At 45.8% G+C, this 21,315-nt stretch overlaps 1 protein-coding gene across 4 annotated transcripts in view; it reads left to right on the top strand.

Moving 5' to 3' along the window:
• TRANK1 (tetratricopeptide repeat and ankyrin repeat containing 1) overlaps positions 1 to 7,465 on the top strand; it is a 154,809-nt gene extending 147,344 nt beyond the window's left edge. For all 4 annotated transcript variants that reach the window (XM_069958474.1, XM_069958475.1, XM_069958476.1 and 1 more), the window contains one exon: positions 6,336 to 7,465. In XM_069958474.1, the coding sequence (XP_069814575.1) occupies positions 6,336 to 6,430 (95 nt within the window). In that variant the 3' untranslated portion in view covers positions 6,431 to 7,465. The remainder of the gene's footprint in view (positions 1 to 6,335) is intronic.
• Positions 7,466 to 21,315: the final 13,850 nt, after the last annotated feature.

Genomic DNA, 21,315 nt, shown 5'->3' with positions numbered 1-21,315 from the left:
TGAACATGGAAGATAATATTCAAAACATACATCTGAATAATAGGTATCAGAGACCAAGAGTGGGGTCCAAAAACCAAAGTCTCAACATAGTTTGTATGTTTTAATGAAACATGTAACCAGGAACACTGTGCGTTCTGAGAGACTTTCCAAACGCAATTGTCATGCAATCCAACAAAGATCGGTCTATGAGTTCTATATTTCTAAGGTAAATTTATATGAACAAAAACAGATAAGAGGACAAACATACATGAATACAAGACAAGACAGGGACATTGGGCGGGGGGGAGGGTAACAAGAAATCAAGCAGAGTGGTGTGTTGAAGCACGGAATATCTCATAGTATGTGTCCCATGGTGACCATATTTTATTGAAACCTTCAAGTCGGTCCTCATTAGAAGCAGAGAGGTATTCAGAGGTGGTAGCAGGGAAAAAACGGTGCAGGAGGTCAGGAGTGTGATACCAGTGTAGAAGTATTTTATACTGGTTTTCCCTGTATGATATGCAGGAAGATGACTTGGCGGCTTGCGACCATATCACCTGCCAGTGTTCCCATTTGGCCATGCAAGAGTGACATGGCGGGCCGTCACCAGAGGGAGCATTTAAAGCGTAACTATAATTTCAGTAGCCAAAAAAAGAAATCTCTCAAATAAAAAGCCCTCGTGTTACCCTTTAAAAAGAGCCCTAAACTGTGTTGATATCTTGTGAACTTGCTGAGATATCCCCAGTTGTTTGGCTCGGAAGAATAAATGAATTTTTCTTCTGGCTGAGAGAAAGTGGGCATGGCCTATCCCTCATTTCCCTGGCTGAGTCCCTCCATCCACTGACCAGCACCTTAGCAGATGTATCACACATAGCAGGATCAGATAGAGCCCCAGCATACAGTATCACAATGTAAGATTAGATACAGAGCCCCAGGCTGATGATATCACACACAGTGGGATTAGATACAGTCATCTGCTCTCATAACACTCATAACTCAGTCATAACACTGTAGGATAATGTCAGCCATGGAGGTCGGGGCATCTCCCGCAGACATCTGATAGTGAATGTTATATGTACTATGGAAGGACTACAGCTGTGTTTTTCTGGGACTTGTAGTCCTCCCCTCAGTGACTCACCCACTCTCCCTCATGCAGTACATTGGAGTCATGGCTGGCATGTCCCCCCTGGGTGAAGCACTGGGTACTTGTCCCTCCATCCAGCTCTTCCCCTGCTCTGCTCCTCACACACAACACCCTTAGCTCTTCTTAGTCACCTCTGTGAGGGGAGGGGGGAGAACGTGCTGCTAGGAGGTGAGGGGAGGAGGTTTTGTTTCTCTCTGTGTCAGGGCTGTTATCTGTTCCTCCTGTCAGAGTCTGTACTCTGCAGAAATAACTAGAGAGAATGAGAGAATGCAGAAATAACTAGAGAGCTGTAATAAGCCAGAGAGAGCTGTAAGGGGACAATCAGCCTTATGTATTTAAAAAACTGTTCATTTTAGGTTATTAATGTATATTGCAAAAATTCTTATCATGACCTAAGCTAACTTAAACTGAATGGTCAAAATATTTTATAGTATTTTATAGTATTATTTAAGATGGAGTAGATGTCAGTGATATGGCCTTTTGTGGAGGTGGTTCAATCATGTCCTATGCGTGACGCAAAGAAATATTGTAATGTCCCTTTGGTGGTATTATTGTAATATGCTGAGGGTATTGTGTTGCTGGGTGGTGTAGTGCAACCTTAGGGCTCACCTTCTGAAACCTTCCTGTCACGGTGGGGTCCGAGGGTGCTGGGGCCCTTGTCTTCTTCAGCATACACGCAGGGACATATAATTTTTAATAAAAGTCTTCACACAATAGCAGTGAAAGTATATCAAGACTTTACTTAAAGGATAACTATGTACAATCCAATACAGGGGCATCTAATGATGGCAAACTGTTGGCTTGATCAGAGTCCTTTGCGTCAGGGGGAGGGTTACAGTGGTTACTATAGCTTAGACCTTGGATAAATAGGATTTCAAAGAGACAGACCTGTTCCAGAGATTTTATAGCTTTCTGCCTTTATAAGGTACGTGTGAATTGGTACTTGAAGTTACTGAAGAGACTTGAAGCTGTCAACACTCACTATCATGTAGGAGGAAGAGTCATGGACACACTGACTTGGAAGCCAGGAAGATGTGGACGGTGAATGGGAGACCCTCTATCACTTCACCACTCCGACAGCAGGCACTAATAAATACAGAGGAGGTCCTGCTGAGACACGTATTAGTCCTTATGACTGACTGGAAACAGGTTAGGGGGTTAAAGATGGAGTCTGACAGGATTATTGAGGTGACGTAGGGAGGTTAGATGTGACTCTGGCAATGCCAGACTACCAACTGACAACTGACAAGACCGCACAGCCCTTCTGGGTAGGAGGTGGGCGGATCTAACTTTCCCCTGGCAAATCACTAGAGTGTGATAGGTTGCAGGGGAGGAGCACTGATCAAGCTCAACACTTGTATTATTAGGGCCATTCCATCCAAACTGAACCTTTTCGTAACACCTAGTTAAACCTAGTAAAACTGCAATTTAAACACTAAAGTTATAAATATACATTAAGAGTCTTAATGTATATTTATAACTTTAGTGGTTAAATTGCATTTTTTAAATTAGCTGTTAAAAAAAAAAAAGTTTAACTAGGTGTTACGAAAAAGGTCCAGTTTGGATGGAATGACCCATTAGCAATTAATATATAACAACATATTAAATAAATACATAGCAGAAAACAATACCACTACAAGAGAGCTAAGGAAGAGCAGCAAATACATAGGAACCTTAGACAGTCTGTATTATGGCCTAATAGCAATAATAAATTTCCAGACGCCTAACAATAAATACCGTTCTGGGCCATTACAGTTCCCCTACAAACAGCTCGAATAGGTAGGTAGGTTTCGGGAAGGGCTTATTAACTGTGATTTCCGAAGCAAAGTATGACACAACCTCATGGTATATTGAGGCCTGCAGCGGCAACTCAAACCTCTCTCGAAGTGTCCGGAATGGCAATACTTGTCTCTTAAGCGGACATACAATGTCTGCAAACTGGAACAACTTGGTAGTTTGCCAGAGGAGGATAGTGGCGCGGTCATAGCTGTTTTGCAGTAAGTCGGTGTACAGAAAAGGGGTAAGCAAGGATGGTTGCGCTTTAAGGCTATGTTCACACTATGTATCTGTGCAGCTGTATTTTTTATGCGGCTGGAAATGTGCGGCTGAAACTACGGCCGTGGGAAAAAATAGACATGCAGCTGAAAACATACGGTCATTTACTTGGAAATCTGGTTCAACTAAAAATAACAAATAAAATCTTTAGAAAGTGATGCAAACACCTCTGGATGCATCTGGGAAAGCAGGGAAACAGTTTACATGAATCGCTATTACCGGGGTTTGCGATCCTCTGCAGTAATGCCGATGCCTCTCATGGTTAATATATTTAATTAATAAAACACATTTTCGTTGTAATAAAGTCCCTTTCGTTGTTCAATAATTAAATTTAAACGAATCCATCATTTTGCAATTAAATATACTGTTAAAATAAATATATATAATTAAATGTATATTTATATATATTTTTTGACAGTATATTTAATTGCACAATGATGGATTCGTTTAAATTAAATTATTGAACAACGATTTTATTACAACAAAAATGTGTTTTATTAATTAAATATTAATTAGTACAGGAAGCTCCATTAAGCCGTTAATTCATATTCCCGGTAAATAGAGCATTCTGTACTAATCAACACTTTACTTTAATTAAAACATCAAATGTTTCTTCTAATTATGTTATCACAATAGCATTATTAGAAGAAACATTTTGAATTATATGTGCGCTCAGCTGATTGGCTGATCGGCTGAGCGCACATATAAAGAGCGGGTCCGCAGCACAGTGACTTCATTGTGCTGCGGACCAGCGAAGAGGACACATCGGGGTGAGTATACAGATCTCCCCTCCCCAGCACTGCACCCATCCCAGTAAGAAAGGGGGGTCACTTAACCCCTTCCTTGCTTGGATGGGTACAGTCTGACATCAGTCTGGCCCCCAAGGAGTTAAGGGGGATGCAATACAACCTCCCTTAATCCTTTGGGGGCCAGACTGTAAGCAGCGATCTGTGAAGATGCTGCATACTGTAAGGTGCACAACACCGCTAACAATGATGGGTGTTGTGCTCCTGTTTGTGTGTTTTTTGTGTGTTTCTCCCTTTTTGTTTTTCAGATATCGGTATCCTGTGGATTACGTCGGATTCGGTGGACTACGTCGATGACTAGCGGTTGTTTGGTGTTTTTTTTTAATAAAATGGTCAATGAGGGGTGTGGGGGTGTTTTTATTTGAATAAAAAAAAAATTCCAATTGTGTCTTGTCTTTATTTCTTTACTTTATAGACTTAGTAATAGATTCCGTCTATTAGACGGCTTCAACTACTAAGTCTATAAAGTAAAGAAATAAAGACAAGACACAAGTGGAAATTTTTTTTTATTTAAATAAAAACACCCCCACACCCCTCATTGACCATTTTATAAAAAAAAAAAAACCAAATCCGACGTAATCCACAGGATACCGATATCTGAAAAACAAAAAGGGAGAAACACAAAAAAAAACACACAAACAGGAGCACAACACCCATCATTGTGAGCGGTGTTGTGCACCTTACAGTATGCAGCATCTTTACAGATCGCTGCTTACAGTCTGGCCCCCAAGGGGTTAAGGGAGGATGTATTGCATCCCCCTTAACCCCTTGGGGGCCAGACTGATGTCAGACTGCACCCATCCCAGCAAGGAAGGGGTTAAGTGACCCCCCTTCCTTACTGGGATGGGTGCAGTGCTGGGGAGGGGGTGGGGAGAGCTTTATACTCACCCCGATGTGTCCTCTTCGCTGGTCCGCAGCACAATGAAGTCACTATACTGCGGATCGGCTCTTTATATGTGCGCTCAGCCGATCAGCCAATCAGCTGAGCGCACATATAATTCTAAATGTTTCTTCTAATAATGCTATTGTGATAACATAATTAGAAGAAACATTTGATGTTTTAATTAAAGTAAAGTGATGATTAGTACAGAAAGCTCTATTTACCGGGAATATGAATTAACGGCTTATGGAGCTTCCTGTACTAATTAATATTTAATTAATAAAACACATTTTTGTTGTAATAAAATCAGTTTCGTTGTTCAATAATTTAATTCTAACGAATCCATCATTGTGCAATTAAATATACTGTTAAAAAATAAATATATGTATAAATATACATTTATTTATATATATATTTATTTTAACAGTATATTTAATTGCACAATGATGGATTCGTTAGAATTAAATTATTGAAAACGAAAGGGACTTTATTACAAAGAAAATGTGTTTTATTAATTTAATATATTAACTATTAGAGGCATTCGTCATTATTGCCGGCTATTTTTGAAGTACTTCGTACGGACCGCCTGTCAATCCACGGCCGTGAATTTGCACAGTTCCAGCCGCAAACAATGGTCTTGTTCATTTTTTACGGGTCCGTTTACTCATACATAGTGTGCACTGTGCAGCCGTATATCGTATACTTTCCAGCGTACGCATAAACCGGAAAAATACGGCCGATGATTTACAGCCCGCAATACAGCCGCATAGATACATAGTGTGAACATAGACTTAGGGAGAATCGTTCGCAGCTTTTCAGCCATACCTTCCTGGTGTGCCTCATGGGACCCAGAAGCCAATCAGTGAAGCCCGAGTAAGAAGGGGACCAAATTAGTTCGCTGAGGTGGATGGGAGCTAACCACAGTTTTTCGATCTCAGTCCACTTCTCAGAATATTCTTAGAATGTTCTTTCCTGAAAGATGTTTCTTGAAAGGACTATGTATCGTCTGACTATAGTCCAAACATATCCAATACAGCCGACTTCTTTTCAGTTGTAAACAGTTTGGCTGAAGCAGTTGTTCATTGGTAAAGGTGTATAACTAACTAGGTCACGTTTGTCCACTAGGTTTGGGTCCCACCTTCGTTCAGATCAAGGGCTTCTTGGCCCCCTCCAGCCTAATTGGGGCCAGTGAAGTTGGTCAGAAGCCTGTTAGTATGCCAATAATAGGCCTGTGTAATAGGGCCTTTACTTATGCAAGAAAAGAAGTGTTGGAATATGTACAGATTGTTAGGCATTGTTCAGATGAAGGATGGAAGAAAGACTGCAGGTTACAATTATTCTTGCTATTGACAAATTTCACATGTATTGATAAATCTGGGCCTCTGTGTGTAAATTCTCTGTGCAAAACAGAAGTTTGGAAAAAAAACGCTAGCTTTCAGTTGACAGATATTTTCTACTTTTTTATACTTAGGATTTCAAGAGGACTGTGAAATAGACTATGGAGATTTTGAAGAACTTTACCAAAGAAAACCAAAACGAGGCAAAAAAAAAAATAAGCGGCGATGAGGCGATAAGATAAAGACAAGCTGCAAACAGCTAACTTTGTATTTTTTGTTACTTTAGTTTGCCAATCTGTTTTTTTGTACTATTGGGGCGATTGTATCACTGTTTTTTTTCTGTTGTTAATAGTTCACTATTCCTGCATTTATTACATATTTTTCTATCTTTAAAACTTTAATAATGTGACTTTTTCCCACTATCATTTTGTAGTAAAAAGAGACATAATGTTAAATTAAGATATTTTGATGTATCCACTTTCTAAATGTCCACTTATTCAGTGTCTTAAACTTCTCTTTTGAAGTTCACTACTTGTTTTTCTTCTATTCCACAATGTGCATTATAACTTGTGATTGATTGGCTTCCTTATTCTTTTTTTTTTATCACTGTTTCACATTGATTTTATTCCTCTGCACTTATTTCTATAGAAAAAAGAGAGATAATGTAAAATGGGATGTACAATTTTCACGTATCCACTTTCTAAATGTCCACTTAGTGTCGAAGGCCGGATTCACATGTTCCGTGTTCGCTCCATGAAGCACGGATGACACGGATGGTGAATCCCTGTCATGAAGTGTCTCCCGTCAGGCATGATGTATTAATATCATGCCTGGAGCAGGGAAACTGACTCTCCCTGGCACTGTAATGACAGAGCCGTGCAGCTGTGTCATTACAGTGTAACAGAGATTCAAACAGTTTCCCCGCTTCTGGCATGATATTAAAGCATCATGCCGGAAGGGAAACACTTCATTACAGGGATTTAAAATCTGTGTCGTCTGTGCTTTACGGAGTGAACAGGGAACATGTAAATCCTACCTTAAACTTCTCTTTTGAAGTTCACTACTTGTTTTGCTTCTTTCCCACAATGTGCATTATAACTTAAGATTGGTTGGTTTCTTAGTTTGGGTATTTTTTTGGTTATTACCTTTTCACATTGATTTTATTTTTGCACTCATTTCTTTTTTTACATACCCTGGCAATGTATGGCCTGTTTTATAATTATATGCAAAAAACTATTTGAGACCAATAACTGTTTTGTTAAACTGTTTTGTTAGAGTAACATAACATTTTAATTTTCAGTCATACTATATAGTTATTATTTTACCAACATTACCTTTGTTGAAGTTTTTTAACTGAGTTTTAAGTGTAATTGAATACTATTTCATTGTATTGAAAATACAAAATACTGTTTCATTGTATTGTGCTTGTTCTGTTACTCACAAAAATTTAAGGAAAACCACTGAACCACAGTTTAGTAGATACATGAACAACCTGACATTTTTCAGTTCAGGTTAGAAGGCTTCTTCTATTGTTAGTAGGAGACAGTATGATTATCGTCCGTACTTGGCCGATTACTGGCAGCTCTGGCCTATAATCGTTTGTATTCGCGTGTAATCACTCATGCTCAAAGACAATGATCAGCCAACATGCACAAAGTCGGCTGAACGTTATTTTCCAGCATGAACCAAAATTAGGATAACGATACCGTCGGTCTGCCGGCTGTCGTTCTAAGTAATAGGAGTGGCGACAGCAGACCACCGATATCTTCTATGGGCTACCCATAATCTAAAGATCATCCAGGCGCCCCTTCCCCCACTTCCTGATGGTGCTTGTAATAGCACCTTCCAGGGCTGTGGAGTCTGTAAGCCGCAGCTCCGACTCCTGAATTTTATCAGGACCGACTCCGACTCTTGCTCCTTCATAAATGGCCAGTCATATACCAGGGGACTTATTTGTCACACTGGCTCAGCAGCTTCTCCCTAATGTCCTACATCATGGGTCTCCAAACTGCAGCCCTCCAGGTGTTGCGAAACCACAACTCCCATCATGCCTGGACATCTAAAGCTTTGGATTTGGCTGTCCAGGCATGATGGGAAATGTAGTTTTGCAACAGTTGGAGGGCCGCAGTTTGGAGACCCATGATCCTGGGGCGACTTCTGAGGGAATGAGGAAAGATATAAAGCAGCTTCTCCTGTGTATGCAGCCAGTCTCCAGCCTCTATGTCCTGAACTACTCACAACTAGACTAGATGGAGCAGGTGGTCTTTTCCTGCTGACAATCTTCTATGTTTCTACCTAAATATTCACCATACACACAGAAACACTGCTAACAATGCCAGATACCTGTAATATAGATGTCAACGTGATATAGAGGGGGTCACACATAGTGATATAGAGGGGTCACTGTGGGTGTGGGGCACGCACACACACAGCGTGCTGCAGCCATAGCACCCACGCACGCGCGCACGCACACACACACACAGCTGCAGCCATAGAACACTGAAGAAAAACACCACACTGAGGACAGAGGTTACTGCTACACTACTTATGTCTTTTCCTCCTCCTCTATATTACACAGGATATCTTCATATTACACTGCTGCTCATATACAGTCATCCAGCATCCAGGAAGGGAACAGCACAGATCTCCCCCCACACAAAGGACTCTTCCAGCTCAGAAACAAGCTGCCAAATAGTGACTGACAACTTTTCCCTGACCCCCTTATCTAATAGGGCCAGTGTCCTATTAGAATGTTGCTCATAATATATATTGATGAGCAAAACTTATAAAATTCAATTTTAAATTGTTCTAAGATTTTTTTTTAAAGCTGGAATCTGAGTCGGTACATTTTTTCCAACTCCGACTCCAGCCAAAACTATTTCCGACTCCACGACTCCCGACTCCACAGCTCTGGCAACTTCATCCAGTGGGGAATAAATAGCAAGTGATCGCTGACCTGACAGGTGGACGCTAGGTTGCTACTTGAAGGACAACTCCGTTGGGACCTAAAACAAAAAAAACAGACACACTTCATACTCACCATCCCTCCGGTGACGATTGCCACTTGAATCTCCCGCCGGCCGCGACTCTGCCACCTCCAGCTGGCGTCTCTGGAGCTTCCTCACTTTTGGGTTCAAGTGAAGTGAATGGGAGAGAACAGGCTGCTTGTGCGCCATTTTGTGAAGATGTCGTCACAGCAGGGGTCGGGCCAGGTCTTCTTCCTACTCCAATCAGGGCTGAGCAAGCTGGAAGCCATGTAATGCGGTCCAGCCAATGAAAAGGCTGCTGGTGCGCAAGTGCACCAGCAGCATTTTCATGTCCCATTTACTTTACCAGAAGACGCTGAGGAGGAAGACCTGGCCTGGCCCGACCCCTGCAGTGACGACTCCTTCACAAAATGGCGCCCGAGAGAAGAGGACGGGGGTCGACTGTAATTGGGTATGTATGCTTTATATAACACGTGTATGTGTGTGTTGGGGGGGGGGGGGCACACAGCTTATTTACACACCTTTGTAATGTGTGTTAAATAAGCTAGAAAAGAAAATCGCCGGAGTTGTCCTTTAACATCAGGCCGTCTAATAGGGCCCTTATTTTGAGAAGGCATTACCTGGCTAGAGTTAGGCTCCAGAACTGCAGGAATAGCACAACCATATTTCTTTTTTAACCTTTTATAATTTTGTTAGGGACACTGGATAAGAAGGAGTGTAATTATTTTATAGAGGCTAGTTTCAAGCATAGTAGGAGGACAAGAGGAGGGTGCCTGCCAGGTCTAACATTTAATTTTACCCAATGATATCAGTGACGTCTTCTATGGAGTTGTTTCACTTCTTTTTTCACTTCTACACACTAATACACACTATACACTGTGCCCCCTCAGGTATAATGAACTGTGCCCCCTTAATGAGATATACATTATTTTATAGATTGCTGCTCCTTTACAATATGTTCATTCTTCAGTGCAGAGAGAGGAGCCGCGCCAGCCTCCTATAGAGTGTCATTATGACACAGAGGCTGGCCACATTCTGCGGCAGACAATTCTGCTGCTGTTGCTCTGTGTGCCCATTACCTCAGTTACCACTAGTACATCGCTTTTTTGTTTTTAACATGAACAGACTGGTGCCGGTCTGATTCTAATAGAGCTGCATCACAGAAGGGAGGGCAGATTGTCACACTGGAAGCCAGCGGGCCCGCCTCCAGTGCTTCATGCCTGGCAATGTGCGGGAACCAGGCAGCAGTTCAAAGAAAGGACCAGCACCGGTCTGTTCATGTAAACAACAAAAAAAACCTGTATTCTAGTGGTACATTTGCTTTAAGCAGCCCAATCACCAATCTACCTATAGCTTTTTAAAACAGTTTGCAGAGTTGTTATAAATAAAATGCAAACCCAGAGAGAAAGAAATTGCTGCACCTCATACCTATGGCTGACACTAATGCCTCTCAGGTACATTTAAGAACCAACGCCAGAATGTTGGGATATAATTTTATCAAACCATATTGCCTTATATAATATGCCCTCCTCCTCTGTTGTCGCTTGCTTTGCGGAGTTGGCGGTCGCTGACGGACACAGTGTTTGTTTAGTATAGGGACTCATGTGGGCCAGAAGACCTGCACGCAGTACATGAGGCAATATGGTTTGATCAAATTATATACCATCATTCTGGCGTTGGTTTTTAAATGTAACCGAGAGGCATTAGTGTCAGCCAGGGCCGTTTCTGCCATGAGGAAGACTGAGCTTTCTGCCTCAGGCGGCAGATTCTTTACTCCACTAGGGGGCGGCACAATCCCTCACTTTCACTTTCACCCGGTCTGCAGGCACATCACCAGGCACCTCTGCCTCCTCCTCAGGCCCCCTCTCCGTAGCTCAGTGATAGGCAGCCTTGTCACTGGGGGCTGTCTCCTAGCTGGCTGGCTGTCTCTGTCGGAGCAGAGAGAAGGGGAGGGAGTCCCAGCACCACAGTAGAGCTGACTGGAAGCTGTGTGTGCCCTGTCCCCTCCCATACAGCCTCATCTCCTGAGCCCTCCACTGCTGGCCTGGGATGTGACATCTGCTGGAGGAGACAGACACAGGAGATTAGTGTGTGGGTGTGTATGTGTGTGTGTATACAGTATATATGTGTGTATGTGTGTGTGTATACAGTATATGTGTGTGTGTATACAGTATATGGCTGCGTTCACACTACGTATATTTCAGTCAGTATTGCAACTAAAACTAGGAGTGGATTAAAAACACAGAAAGGCTCTGTTCACACAATGGTGAAATTGAGTGGATGGCCGCCATATAACAGTAAATAACGGCCATTATTTCAATACAACAGCCGTTGTTCTAAAATAACAGCAAATATTTGCCATTTAATGGCGGCCATCCACTCAATTTCAACATTGTGTGAACAGATCCTTTCTGTGTTTTTAATCCACTCCTGGTTTTGGTTGCAATACTGACTGAAATATACTGACTGAAATATACATATACTGACTGAAATATACGTAGTGTGAACGCAGCCCAGTGGTGGATTATAATGTGGGCAGTTTGGGCGGCCGCCCGGGGCCCGAGGCTTCGGGGGGGCCCATGCCACGCCGCCCACATTATAATGCCGCCCGGCAGGCCCCCTTCACCCCGCCACTGCCCTCCGGCTGATGCGCGGCTGCTGGGGGTGTTCCGTCCTCTCCCCGGCAGCGCGCGCATCACACAGCTCCTAGTGCCGCCTGGGGCCCTGACTTCCGGTACTGGGAGCGCACGTACCGGAAGTCAGGGCCCAGGCGGCACTAGGAGCTGTGTGATGCGCGCGCTGCCAGGGAGAGGACGGGACACCCCCGGCAGCCGCGCATCAGCCGGAGACTGCAGAAGGAGAGAGGATTGACGGGGGAACGCAGGGTAGGTGAGTTGTATTTTGTTGTTTTTGTGTTATTTACTGACTGGGGTGGGGGGCATCTATAAAGGGGGGAAAGAGGGGGACCATCTATAAAGGGGGGAAAGAGGGGGACCATCTATAAAGGGAGGGGGGAAAGAGGGGGACCAGCTATAAAGGGAGGGGGAGAGGGGGACCATCTATAAAGGGAGGGGGGGAAAGGGGGGGGGCCATCTATAAAGGGGGGGGGGGGCCATCTATAAAGGGAGAGGGAGAGGGGGACCATCTATAAAGGGAGGGGGGAAAGAGGGGGGACCATCTATAAAGGGAGGGGGAGAGGGGGACCATCTATAAAGGGAGGGGGAGGGGGGGACCATCTATAAAGGGAGGGGGGAAAGAGGGGGGACCATCTATAAAGGGAGAGGGAGAGGGGGACCATCTATAAAGGGAGGGGGGAAAGAGGGGGGACCATCTATAAAGGGAGGGGGAGAGGGGGACCATCTATAAAGGGAGGGGGAGGGGGGGGACCATCTATAAAGGGAGGGGGGAAAGAGGGGGGACCATCTATAAAGGGAGGGAGGAGGGAAAGAGGGGGGACCATCTATAAAGGGAGGGGGGAAAGAGGAGGGACCATCTATAAAGGGAGGGGGGAAAGAGGGGGGACCATCTATAAAGGGAGGGGGGAAAGAAGGGGGACCATCTATAAAGGGAGGGGGGAAAGAGGGGGGACCATCTATAAAGGGAGGGGGGAAAGAGGGGGGACCATCTATAAAGGGAGGGGGGAAAGGGGGGACCATCTATAAAGGGGAGAAAGAGGGGGACCATCTATAAGGGAGGGGGAAGAGGGGGACCATTTATAAAGGAGGGGGGGAGAGGGGGACCATCTATAAGGGGGGGGGCAGAGGGGGACCATCTATAAGGGAGGGGGGAGAGGGGGACCATCTATAAAGGGGGGAAAGAGGGGGACCATCTATAAGGGAGGGTGGAGAGAGGGACCATCTATAAGGGAGGGTGGAGAGGGGGACCATCTATAAGGGAGGGGGGGAGAGGGGGACCATCTATAAGGGAGGGGGGGAGAGGGGGACCATCTATAAGGTGGGGAGAGGGGGACCATCTATAAGGGAGGGGGGAGAGGGGGACCATCTATAAGGGAGGGGGGAGAGGGGGACCATCTATAGGGGGGGCAGAGGGGGACCATCTATAAAGGGGGGGAAAGAGGGGGACCATCTATAAGGGGGGGAGAGGGGGACCATCTATAAGGGAGGGTGGAGAGGGGGACCATCTATAAGGGAGGGGGGAGAGGGGAACCATCTATAAGGGAGGGGGGAGAGAGGGACCATCTATAAGAGAGGGGGACCATCTATAAGGGAGGGGGGAGAGGGGGACCATCTATAAGGGGGGGAGAGGGGGGAATCTATAAGGGAGGGGGGAGAGGGGGGCCATCTATAAAGGGGGGAAAGAGGAGGACCATCTTTAAGGGGGGGGACCATCTATAAGGGGGGGGAGAGGGGGGAATCTATAAGGGAGGGGGGAATCTATAAGGGGGGAGAGGGGGACCATCTATAAAGGGGAGAAAGAGGGGGACCATCTATAAGGGAGGGGGAGAGGGGGACCATCTATAAGGGGGGGAGAGGGGGGAATCTTTAAAGGAGGGGGGAATCTATAAGGGGGGAGAGGGGGACCATCTATAAGGGTGGGGGGAGAGGGGGACCATCTATAAGGGTGGGGGGAGAGGGGGACCATCTATAAGAGAGGGGGACCATCTATAAAGGGGGGAAAGAGGGGGACCATCTATAAGGGAGGGGGGAGAGGGGGGAATCTATAAGGGAGGGGGAAAGGGGGACCATCTATAAGGGAGGGGGGAGAGGGTGACCATCTATAAGTGAGAGGGGGACCATCTATAAGGGAGGGGGAGAGGGGGACCATCTATAAGGGAGGGGGAGAGGGGGACCATCTATAAGGGAGGGGGAAGAGGGGGACCATCTATAATGGAGGGGGGAGAGGGTGACCATCTATAAGTGAGAGGGGGACCATCTATAAGGGAGGGGGAGAGGGGGGACCATCTATAAAGGGGGAAAGAGGGGGGCCATCTATAAGGGGGGAAAGACGGGGACCATCTATAAGGGGGTGAAAGAGGGGGACCATCTATAGAGGGGGAAAGAGGGGGACCATCTATAAGGGGGTGAAAGAGGGGGACCATCTATAGAGGGGGAAAGAGCGGGACCATCTATAAGGGGGGAAAGAGGGAGACCATCTATAAAGGGGGACTATCTCCTATAGGATTAGCACCCTCCTCTCCTGACATCCTCTGTGCTGCTGGGACCTCCCCTATAGATCAGCACCCTCCTCTCCTGACATCCTCTGTGCTGCTGTGACTTTGGGGGGCAACATCAGGGGACCAGGTGAGGTGGCAATATGTTTATTGGGGGCAGTGGAGGTGGGGTGGGCAATGCTTACTGGGGGTAGCAGCAAGGGACCAAACATTATGTTTATTGGGGCCAGCAGAGAGGGGAGGCAGGCAGTGTTTATTGGGGACAGTGGTGGGGGGGTCGCAGTAGCAGATTATAATGTGGGCGAATTGACTGGGGGGGGGGCCCAGGTTGGGTGGACAGCCTGGGGCCCAGGGTACATGGGTACAGGGGGAAAGGGGGACCATCTATAAGGGAGGGGGGAGAGGGGGACCATCTATAAGGGAGGGGGAGAGGGGGACCATCTACAAGGGGGTGGGCAGAGGGGGACCATCTATAAGGGAGGGGGGAGAGGGGGACCATCTATAAGGGAGGGGGGAGAGAGGGACCATCTGTAAGGGAGGGGAAGAGGGGGACCATCAATAAGGGGGGAAAGAGGGGGACCATCTATAAGGGGGGAAAGAGGGGGACCATCTATAGAGGGGGAAAGAGGGGGACCATCTATAAAGGGGGAAAGAGGGGGGCCATCTATAAGGGGGGAAAGACGGGGACCATCTATAAGGGGGTGAAAGAGGGGGACCATCTATAGAGGGGGAAAGAGGGGGACCATCTATAAAGGGGGAAAGAGCGGGACCATCTATAAGGGGGGAAAGAGGGGGACCATCTATAAAGGGGGAAAGAGGGAGACCATCTATAAAGGGGGACTATCTCCTATAGGATTAGCACCCTCCTCTCCTGACATCCTCTGTGCTGCTGGGACCTCCCCTATAGATCAGCACCCTCCTCTCCTGACATCCTCTGTGCTGCTGTGACCTTGGGGGGGCAACATCAGGGGACCAGGTGAGGTGGCAATATGTTTATTGGGGGCAGTGGAGGTGGGGTGGGCAATGCTTACTGGGGGTAGCAGCAAGGGACCAAACATTATGTTTATTGGGGCCAGCAGAGAGGGGAGGCAGGCAGTGTTTATTGGGGACAGTGGTGGGGGGGTCGCAGTAGCAGATTATAATGTGGGCGAATTGACTGGGGGGGGGGGCCCAGGTTGGGTGGATAGCCCGGGGCCCAGGGTACATGGGTACAGGGGGAAAGGGGGACCATCTATAAGGGAGGGGGGGGAGGGGGACCATCTATAAGGGAGGGCGGGGAGGGGGACCATCTATAAGGGAGGGGGAGAGGGGGACCATCTACAAGGGGGTGGGCAGAGGGGGACCATCTATAAGGGAGGGGGGAGAGGGGGACCATCTATAAGGGAGGGGGGAGAGAGGGACCATCTGTAAGGGAGGGGAAGAGGGGGACCATCAATAAGGGAGGGGGGAGAGGGGGACCATTAATAAGGGAGGGGGGAGAGGGGGACCATCTATAAAGGGGGAAGAGGGGGACCATCTATAGAGCGAGAAAGAGGGGGACCATCTATAAGGGAGGGGGGGCATCTATAAGGGGGGCAATCTATAAGGCAGGGGGAGAGGGGGACCATCTATAAGGGGGGGGCAGAGGGGGGGCCATCAATAAGGGAGGGGGAGAGGGGGAACATCTATAAGGCAGGGGGAGAGGGGGACCATCTATAAGGGGGGGGGCAGAGGGGGACCATCAATAAGGGAGCGGGACCATCTATAAAGGGAGGGGGAGAGGGACCATCTATAAGGGAGGGGGACCATCTATAAGGGGGGGCCATCTATAAGGGAGGGCCATCTATAAGGGAGGGGGAGAGGGGGTGATCAATAAGGGAGGGGGGGAGGGGGACCATCTATAAGGGAGGGGGGAGAGGGGGACTATCTATAAAGGAGGGAAAGAGGGGGACCATCTATAAAGGGGGAAAGAGGGGAGCCATCTATAAAGGGGGAAAGAGGGGGACCATCTATAAGGGGGGAAAGAGGGGGACCATCTATAGAGGGGGAAAGAGGGGGACCATCTATAAGGGGTGAAAGAGGGGGACCATCTATAAAGGGGGAAAGAGGGGGACCATCTATAGAGGGGGAAAGAGGGGGACCATCTATAAGGGGGGAAAGAGGGGGACCATCTATAAAGGGGGAAAGAGGGAGACCATCTATAAAGGGGGACTATCTCCTATAGGATTAGCACCCTCCTCTCCTGACATCCTCTGTGCTGCTGGGACCTCCCCTATAGATCAGCACCCTCCTCTCCTGACATCCTCTGTGCTGCTGTGACCTTGGGGGGGCAACATCAGGGGACCAGGTGAGGTGGCAATATGTTTATTGGGGGCAGTGGAGGTGGGGTGGGCAATGCTTACTGGGGGTAGCAGCAAGGGACCAAACATTATGTTTATTGGGGCCAGCAGAGAGGGGAGGCAGGCAGTGTTTATTGGGGACAGTGGTGGGGGGGTCGCAGTAGCAGATTATAATGTGGGCGAATTGACTGGGGGGGGGCCCAGGTTGGGTGGACAGCCCGGGGCCCAGGGTACATGAGTACAGGGGGAGAGGGGGGGACCATCTATAAGGGAGGGGGAGAGGGGGACCATCTATAAGGGAGGGGGGAGAGGGGGACCATCTATAAAGGGGGGAAAGAGGGGGACCATCTATAAGGGAGGGGGGAGGGGGGTATCTATAAGGGGGGAGAGGGGGGAATCTATAAGGGAGGGGGAAAGGGGGACCATCTATAAGGGAGGGGGGAGAGGGGAACCATCTATAAAGGGGGAAAGAGGGGGACCATCTATAAGGGGGGAAAGAGGGGGACCATCTATAAAGGGGGAAAGAGGGAGACCATCTATAAGTGAGAGGGGACCATCTATAAGGGAGAGGGAGAGGGGGACCATCTATAAGGGAGGGGGAGAGGGGGACCATCTATAAGGGAGGGGGAGAAAGGGACCATCTATAAGGGAGGGGGAGAGGGGGACCATCTATAGAGGGGGAAAGAGGGGGACCATCTATAGAGGGGGAAAGAGGGGGACTCTCTATAAGGGGTGAAAGAGGGGGACCATCTATAGAGGGGGAAAAAGCGGGACCATGTATAAGGGGGGAAAGAGGGGGACCATCTATATTGTTCTGGAGCACATTATAGGGGGTTATGTATTGCATTATTCTGGGGCACATTATAGGGGTTATGTACTGTATTGTTCTGGAGCACATTATAGGGGGTTATGTACTGTATTATTCTGGGGCACATTATAGGGGGTTAGGAACGGTATTATTCTGGGGCACATTATAGGCGGTTATGTATTGTATTATTCTGGGACACTTTATAGGGGGTTATGTACTGTATTGTTCTGGAGCACATTATAGGGGGTTATGTATTGTATTATTCTGGGGCACATTATAGGGGGTTATGTACTGTATTGTTCTGGAGCACATTATAGGGGGTTATGTACTGTATTATTCTGGGGCACATTATAGGGGGTTAGGAACGGTATTATTCTGGGGCACATTATAGGCGGTTAAGTATTGTATTATTCTGGGGCACATTATAGGGGGTTAGGAACGGTATTATTCTGGGGCACATTATAGGCGGTTATGTATTGTATTATTCTGGGGCACATTATAGGGGGTTATGTACTGTATTGTTCTGGAGCACATTATAGGGGGTTATGTATTGTATTATTCTGGGGCACATTATAGGGGGTTATGTATTGTATTATTCTGGAGCACATTATAGGGGGTTATGTGTTGTATTATTCTGGGGCACATGATAGGGGTTATAACCTGTTATTTTGGGGCACATTATAGGGGTTATGTACTGTATTATTCTGGGGCACATTATAGGGGGTTGTGTACTGTATTATTCTGGGGCACATTATATGGGGGTTGTGTACTGTACTATTCTGGGGCACATTATAGGGGGTTATAAACTGTATTATTCTGGGGCACATTATAGGGGGATATGTACTGTATTATTCTGGGGCACATTATAGGGGGTTAGGAACTATATTATTCTGGGGCACATTATATGGGGTTATGTATTGTATTATTCTGGGGCACATTATAGGGGGTTATGTACTGTATTATTCTGAGGCACGTTATAGAGGGTTATGTACTGTACTATTCTGGGGCACATTATAGGGGGTTATTTACTGTATTATTCTGGGGCACATTATATCGGCTTATGTACTGTATTACTCTGGGGCACATTATAGGGGGTTATGTACTGTACTATTCTGGGGCACATTATAGGGAGTTATGTAATGTATTATTCTGGGGCACATTATAGGGGGTTATGTACTGTATTATTCTGGGGCACATTATAGGGGGTTATGTAATGTATTATTCTGGGGCACTTTATAGAGGGTTATGTACTGTATTGTTCTGGGACACATTATAGGGGCTTATGTACTGTATTATTCTGGGGCACATTATAGGGGGATATGTACTGTACTATTCTGGGACACATTATAGGGGGTTATGTACTGTATTATTCTGGGGCACATTATAAGGGTTATGTACTGTATTATTCTGGGGCACTTTATAGGGGTTATGTACTGTATTATTCTGGGGCACATTATAGGGGGTTATGTACTGTATTATTCTGGGGCACATTATAGGGGTTATGTACTGTATTATTCTGGGGCACATTATAGGGGTTATGTACTGTATTATTCTGGGGCACATTATAGGGGGTTATGTACTGTATTATTCTGGGGCACATTATAGGGGGTTATGTACTATATTATTCTGGGGCACATTATAGGGGGTTATGTACTATATTATTCTGGGGCACATTATAGGGGTTATGTATTGTATTATTCTGGGGCACATTATAGGGGTTATGTACTGTATTGTTCTGGAGCACATTATAGGGGGTTATGTATTGTATTATTCTGGGGCACATTATAGGGGGTTATGTACTGTATTGTTCTGGAGCACATTATAGGGGGTTATGTATTGTATTATTCTGGGGCACATTATAGGGGGTTATGTATTGTATTATTCTGGAGCACATTATAGGGGGTTATGTGTTGTATTATTCTGGGGCACATGATAGGGGTTATAACCTGTTATTTTGGGGCACATTATAGGGGTTATGTACTGTATTATTCTGGGGCACATTATAGGGGGTTGTGTACTGTATTATTCTGGGGCACATTATATGGGGGTTGTGTACTGTACTATTCTGGGGCACATTATAGGGGGTTATAAACTGTATTATTCTGGGGCACATTATAGGGGGATATGTACTGTATTATTCTGGGGCACATTATAGGGGGTTAGGAACTGTATTATTCTGGGGCACATTATAGGGGGTTAGGAACTGTATTATTCTGGGGCACATGATAGGGGTTATAACCTGTTATTTTGGGGCACATTATAGGGGTTATGTACTGTACTATTCTGGGGCACATTATAGGGGGTTATTTACTGTATTATTCTGGGGCACATTATATCGGCTTATGTACTGTATTACTCTGGGGCACATTATAGGGGGTTATGTACTGTACTATTCTGGGGCACATTATAGGGGGTTATGTAATGTATTATTCTGGGGCACATTATAGGGGGTTATGTACTGTATTATTCTGGGGCACATTATAGGGGGTTATGTAATGTATTATTCTGGGGCACTTTATAGAGGGTTATGTACTGTATTGTTCTGGGACACATTATAGGGGCTTATGTACTGTATTATTCTGGGGCACATTATAGGGGGATATGTACTGTACTATTCTGGGACACATTATAGGGGGTTATGTACTGTATTATTCTGGGGCACATTATAAGGGTTATGTACTGTATTATTCTGGGGCACTTTATAGGGGTTATGTACTGTATTATTCTGGGGCACATTATTGGGGGTTATGTACTGTATTATTCTGGGGCACATTATAGGGGTTATGTACTGTATTATTCTGGGGCACATTATAGGGGTTATGTACTGTATTATTCTGGGGCACATTATAGGGGGTTATGTACTGTATTATTCTGGGGCACATTATAGGGGTTATGTACTGTATTATTCTGGGGCACATTATAGGGGTTATGTACTGTATTATTCTGGGGCACATTATAGGGGTTATGTACTGTATTATTCTGGGGCACATTATAGGGGTTATGTACTGTATTATTCTGGGGCACATTATAAGGGTTATGTACTGTATTATTCTGGGGCACATTATAGGGGGTTATGTACTATATTATTCTGGGGCACATTATAGGGGTTATGTACTGTATTATTCTGGGGCACATTATAGGGGTTATGTACTGTATTATTCTGGGGCACATTATAGGGGGTTATGTTATATATTATTCTGGGGCACATTATAGGGGGTTATGTACTGTATTATTCTGGGGCACATTATAGGGGTTATGTACTGTATTATTCTGGGGCACATTATAGTGGTTATGTACTGTATTATTCTGGGGCACATTATAGAGGGTTATGTACTGTACTATTCTGGGACACATTATAGGGGTTATGTACTGTATTATTCTAGATGGGTCCCCTCCTAATGTCTGTTAACTGGTCAAAATGTCTTTGAGTGCACCATAGAGCCATGTCTACCAAGCAGTTCTCACCTAAAGGTAAATTACCCCAAAGTAGCATCTGAGAGCCTTTCTATACTGCAGCATGGAAAGTACTTTTATCTTTTGGTAAGACCCAATGTCTACTCCGGTCACACCTGTAATCATTTTCATATCTGCCTATATGCCGAGTTTTGCAGTAATTTGACAAATCTATTTTGGTGTGTTATTGTATTTAATGGAAAATAATGTGCTCATACCTTAAAAGACTATATTTAGCAAAATGCCTTGGCGCTGAGTCCTGTTTACTCAGACCAGCACATCCTATCAGACACTGCAAAACATTTGTAGGTTGTATTTTTCATATTATTGTTTATATGATCTGTGCCTTGATTGACAAAACTCTAGTAAATCCCCCAGGAAATATCAGTGCTATAGGGATTTTATTTTGTCCTGTGT

This window comes from Dendropsophus ebraccatus, chromosome 2 (assembly GCF_027789765.1).
Source record: "Dendropsophus ebraccatus isolate aDenEbr1 chromosome 2, aDenEbr1.pat, whole genome shotgun sequence".
Lineage (NCBI taxonomy): Eukaryota > Metazoa > Chordata > Amphibia > Anura > Hylidae > Dendropsophus > Dendropsophus ebraccatus.
The sequence above is the reverse complement of the archived record's forward strand: the minus strand, read 5'-3'. Positions and strand labels throughout refer to the sequence as shown.